The sequence below is a fragment of the Clytia hemisphaerica genome, unplaced genomic scaffold, assembly GCF_902728285.1.
Source record: "Clytia hemisphaerica strain Z4C2 unplaced genomic scaffold, Clytia hemisphaerica genome assembly, whole genome shotgun sequence".
Lineage (NCBI taxonomy): Eukaryota > Metazoa > Cnidaria > Hydrozoa > Leptothecata > Clytiidae > Clytia > Clytia hemisphaerica.
In genome coordinates, this window is record NW_027103414.1 from 1193935 (window position 1) to 1199792 (window position 5858).

At 32.8% G+C, this 5858-nt stretch overlaps 1 protein-coding gene across 1 annotated transcript; it reads left to right on the top strand.

Annotated features, from left to right (window-relative positions):
* The first annotated feature begins 4375 nt into the window (after positions 1-4375).
* LOC136797530 (DNA damage-regulated autophagy modulator protein 1-like) lies at positions 4376-5486 on the top strand. Its single transcript, XM_067054111.1, has 2 exons — positions 4376-5016; positions 5311-5486. The coding sequence occupies exons 1-2, from the start codon at positions 4399-4401 to the stop codon at positions 5479-5481; spliced, it is 789 nt and encodes a 262-aa protein (XP_066910212.1). The 5' UTR covers positions 4376-4398; the 3' UTR covers positions 5482-5486.
* Positions 5487-5858: the final 372 nt, after the last annotated feature.

The following is a 5858-nucleotide window of genomic DNA, read 5'->3' on the forward strand; positions in this document are numbered from 1 at the left end:
CAGAATTTATGCCCATTTCTAGCTTTTGGCCAAGTTTACACGTTTGGCTGCATAAATCGAAAATGATGATTTTGCCATACAAATCGACGACGTTATCGGATTGATTTCAAAGTTGGACCGGGACTCCGGAGTATGATGTGGTACAAGACTGCAAAATTTGAAAATGCTGCCATCTTCCAATCAAAAGTTACGAGCATATTTCTTAAATTAGTATTTTGAGAAATATTTTATTTCTCAAATTACGAATTTAAGAAATATTCTTATAAAAAGTGCTAACGTCAGCAAAACGAGATGAAATTTTTCAGAAGCCCTTCTCCTACCAATACAAGTTTGTGTGCAAAATTTCGTGCAGATACCATTTAGGTTCATTATATTTCTCATTTTCGTAATTTAAGTAATGTTCTAGCAGAATTTGCTGACGTCAGCATATGAAGTCAATTTTTTGTGTTCTAAACTGTCAATACCTGTGCCTTACATCAGTGGAGTGTTATGTCATTTGGATCATCCATTGATAAGTTATAAGGGTATTTCTCATTTTCGTATTTTAAGAAATAAAATATTTCTTAAATTACAAATTAGAAATATTTTATTTCTAGAAATATTTTATTTCTTAAAATACAGTAAGCCAAATGTATTTCAAAGAAGGTTCAGTTACAATTCAAATAATAATTCATATACATTTCGCAGTTAATTCAAAAGCAGTTCGTGAACTGCTTTTGGATTGTATAATTTGGATTGTATTTGAATTATGAATTTCTAAGAATATAGTTAGCACTTCAAATGCACTTCATAATGACATTTCAAAAGCAATCCATGAACTGCTTTTGAATTGTATAATTTGAATTGTATTTGAATTGTGAATTTACAAGAAAATAGTTAGCAATTCAAAAGCATTTCGAAAACACATTTCAAAAGCAATCTGTGAAATGTTTTTGAACTATCTAATTTGAATTGTATTTGAAACATAGAAGTCATTCCATTGCACATTTCACATTTCAAATGCAATCTAAATCATGCATTGTGGGTAATGCAATTAAAATTGGACAAGATGGCAGGATTTGAAAACACCAGAAGATTCAGAAAATTTGCAAAGTTTATTACGAAAATAAATTTCATTATCAAGAAAGATTATTTTATACTCATATGAAATTTAACAAACCTGTTACCTCCTTTTAATTCAAAACATTCAAGCATTCAAGAAAAAGAATGAGGTTGTTTAGTGGAAATTCAATCAAGACTTCCAGAACATGGACATGGATTTTATTTAAAAAGTATACAAGCAGCTTCTCTGATCTCTGTTTATAGATCGCAAAATAAATGGCTAAAATCTCGGACCCCTCTTTGCTATCTTTTCCTTTAAAACCAAATATATTGATGCAAATTTAGAATGAAAATCCTGTCAAATTATCAACAGGTACAAAAGTCATAAAAAATCAACAACTTAATACATTATTGCCAGGGCGGGAACTATATGAAAATATATAATGTAACAACCATTTTTCAAAAAAGCCACAATCAACAACCTCATAATACATTCTAGAGTATTTCACATTAAAAATATAATTTGTGAAGCTTTCCGTCTTTCAAGTAAACCTTCCTTGACTCTGAAAAATCTGGAAGTGGTTTGTTTTGATTTTGGAGTTCGATTTTCTGACAAGCCTGGGCATGCTCAGTACTGGATTACATTTGAATTATCAAATGTTGCTATTTTTGTTTTCCTGGACATTTCAAATACCATCCATTCTGGATGGTATTTGAAATACATTCGAAAACTCTTTTGAAAATCAAAAATACAATTCAAAAGCATTTCAGATTGTGAATCACATTTGGATTGTTCTTCTTTTATTTCCAAAATATTTCAAATACATTCAGATTTTGAATTGCAAATGGTTTGTCCTTGGAATGTATTTGAATTGCAAAACAATTCGTAAGGGAAGACTTTAAGTAATATTTTCAAATAATCTTGATTGAAAATTCATCATTCATCTTTGATGGAGTTTGTAATAAAATCTTTTGTGCATAGATTTCATGATTCTTTAGAAAGTGTAAATTTTTTCAATGACTGCTTATTATTGGAAATTTGTGGCACTGGAAATTCAATATTATTATTTGCAGCAAATACTGGGTCGGTCGCGCCCGTAGAACAACAAATTAAATTGGTCTCGCCTACTCTCGGGTACCTAATAGCCGGGGGGTTTGGAATAAGCAGGGGGGTTGGAAAAAATCTCAAAATTTAATAAGCGGGGGGGTTGGAATAAAAATGTCCTGGGTGGAAAATGTTCGAAAAGGAGGCTGATACAGCAGAATTAGGTCAAAAGAGGGAACTTTCAAAAAAAAAATTCCCGAAAATCAATAAGCGGGGGGGTTGGAATAAGAATGTCCTGGGTGGAAAATTTTCGAAAAATTAATTAGCGGGCCCCCCCGGCTATTAGGTACCCGAGAGTAAGAGACGGAACTGAAATAGATAAGTCACATGTATGCACTGGCACAATTTTTTATAAAGAAAATATTTACAAGGCTATAAACAAAAACTTATTCGTTGGGAAAAGCCCCGGGGGTACTAGGTTTGCGGGTACTAGGTTTGCGGGATGACGGGTATGTGCCGTCCGAATTTTGGCACTCTGGCATTTACAGGGAATTAAATGGAGGAAATACCCAAATTTTTGTGAATTTTGTTACCCTTATTGGGACTATTTTATAGAAATTTAGACTTTTGAGGATATCACGATACAATAATAGAATTTGAGAGTAGGGAGTAGAGTATGTCCTTCGTAAGACAAGGCATTTTGATGAAGAATATTTTTACACACTTGGCTTTTTCCAATAACAAATTTTTCCAATAACATTTCTTTTCAATAAAGTTTTACGAGAAAATAATTTCAGTTGTCAATTTTACACGCAAATACCTTCTGATATCTTTTGATACTCAATTTAAGAGTTCATTGCATCGTAAAATGTGTGTCCTATGAAACAAAAGAAGGAGAAAAGAAATCGAACGAAATTTTAATCACCTTTTTTGACTTTATTTTGCACTTCTCGTAAAGTGATTTTTGACTTTAAGTGATCATAACTTTTGAACCAATTGTTCAAATGTAAATAGCAACACATCAAAATTTAAGTTAGAGCCTCTCCAATTTTAATAAAGTAAGGTCAACCTTACAGACCACTTTGATACCTCTAAAAACGGCACAAAACATTCGAAGTGCATCAGATATTTTGATAAATTCCATTATAAACACTCTAAAAAAGTCTTATAGGCCAATTTGACTATTATCTAACATTGAGTCATTGGTGAATAAATCACAAATGTCTTCAGAAGAACAGGTTCAGTACTGAGCGATCTTTTGAGTTCGATATTTTTGTTAAAAATTGCTGGATGAAGTAAAAGAGAAAAGACAAAGATTCAAGAATTTTACCGTTAACTGCAATTGCAACTGATAGCAAGTTGTTGAGCTTTCAAACTTTGTAAATATGAAGATGGCTTTCATGAGCCTAATCATGTGGTACCTTTTTCAACTCCCCCGACCTTTGTTCGTCCTACCACCACAATGAAGTGCATGACAGATTTACCTCTTTGAAATCTTCGCAAGTTGGGGGTAAAGGGATCAAAACAAAATTCGATTATAATTTAGCTAAGAAGTTTTAGAAGCTAATACTTTGGGAAGCTTGCTTTGGTATGGTTCTAAAGTGTCTTCTTTTCATTTTAAAAAGGGGTACCATTTTACAGTCAAAATAAATCAGAAAAAACAGGAAAGAAAACCTTTTTTATAACACTGTTGATTACCTAATAGGTATAATCATTACAGTCAGCACAAAAGAAACAGGGGGAATATTCTCTAATGTGCACTCAAGTAATACACGTTTTTTTATAAGAACAAACTATATAAGAACATAAGACTTCGATGGCTAAAATGTTAAGAATATTTTAAGGCTTTACATACAATAAAACACCTGATTTCTTAGGAAAATGGACAGAAATGCTCAAAAAATGGTGAAAATAAGGACATTTTTAGGCTTAAAACTAGAAAAATTAAGAACCTCCGCAGTCTTCAAAAATGTTGGATGGTTTTATGAAAAAAACGTGTAATGTAACTTCTTGTCTTAGGAAGAGAGGAAAACAGAAACGATTCATGGGGATAAAATATTAAAAAGAAGGAGAAAAGAGCGAGAAGATTTTGAAACTATAAAAGATTAGTGAACGAAAATAAAACTTCTTCAAAATAGAACTGGTTTGTTGTCCTTTAAGGATTTCAAACTGCAGAATGATGGTTCCAAAAAACATATTTGTATCAATTTTGTATCATTTGTGTCAGGGTTGGTTATATTTGAGTTTAAATTCTAATTTCGTCCTTATTATTTTTATTTTTCTAGGTAAATTATAAAAAAAAACAAAAAAAAATGGACCGCAGGACAAGTTGTTTATTATTCCGCTGTGTGCGGCCACATCATTTCCTGGTGTTAATGGGAGCATTTACCATTCTCTCTTTCATTCTTGGTTATGCCATCTCTGTCTCATTAGACAAAGTAAATTATCTGTTCCCTTATATCAGTGATACTGGGACAACAACACCAGCAAGTTCTTATTTTGGATTATGTCTCAATCTGGCGTCAGTCTTTGCAGCAATTTCAATGTATTTCAGACACAGCTTTCTTGAAAAACAAGAAGTTTTAACGACAGTGCGATTACACATGTTAAATGATGTCACCTTACTTATCGGTGGCTTCTCAGCATTTGGAATTATGCTGGTTGCTAATTTCCAGGAAACAAGCGTTTTGACCATCCATTTGATTGGTGCTTTCATGACATTTGCTTTGGGTAATGTTTATTGTTGGATAAATACTTACATATCTCACGTTATTCGTAATGAAACTGGGAGCACGCAGGGTATGATTGCTTTGAGAGGAATCCTATCCGCCATTTCTACTTTCACTTTCCTGTTGACAATGATTGGAGCATCAATGGCTAAAAACGAGTCTGGAAAAACAATCAATTTGCATTGGACTTCAGATCAGAAGGTAATGAGAATTTCCTTGTAGGTTTTAAGTGACACGTTTAGTTGAATCAACGGTTTGAGAGCCCATTACACAATTTTCAGATAATTGAACCAATGGCTGGCCCAAGCTTAAAACTGTCATATTCAAAAAAAGTTTTCAACTTAACCGATCGTCTCGTGTGTGAAATATTCGGATTATGTTTTCAAAAATGCATTTCAGAGAGAGTTAGTTAACTTTCATCATTCCTTCATCATCTTGTGATGAATTAACTATAGCAATCATTTACTTATAATGTTTTTATTTATTTTTTCATAGGGCTACAAACTACATCTGATGAGTACATTTTCTGAATGGATAATGGGTATCAGTTTTGTCATCTTCTTCTTGACGTTTGTCGGTGAATTCAGAAGGATGAAAGCAACTCTGCCAATCGCTTTCAGCAACCATCAACAACGTATGCCGTTTGAAGAAAATGTCAATGTGTAAACAAACTCCATTCATAGATCTCATTATTCATTTTTGGGAAAATTATAGTTTGTTCTGGTATTAAAGCAACTATCTTAAAGGAATTTAACTTGGCGAATCAGGGAAAAAACTAATTTTGACGAGAATTTAATTTGGCGGATGACGGATTTTTAAATAATTGACTAATTTGACCAATTTTGACCAAATTTCGATCTTTCTGGGGGTAAAAAGTTGAAATTTTCCTATTTCTCCTACCCTTAGTAGGACTGACACCCCCCCGGGGTGAAATCATTGATATCGGGGGTAAATTGTGAAAAATCGGACATAAAAGAAAAAAATTAAATTTGGTCGGAACTTAATTTGGCGGATAGACAAATCCGCCAAATTTTCTTCCCGCC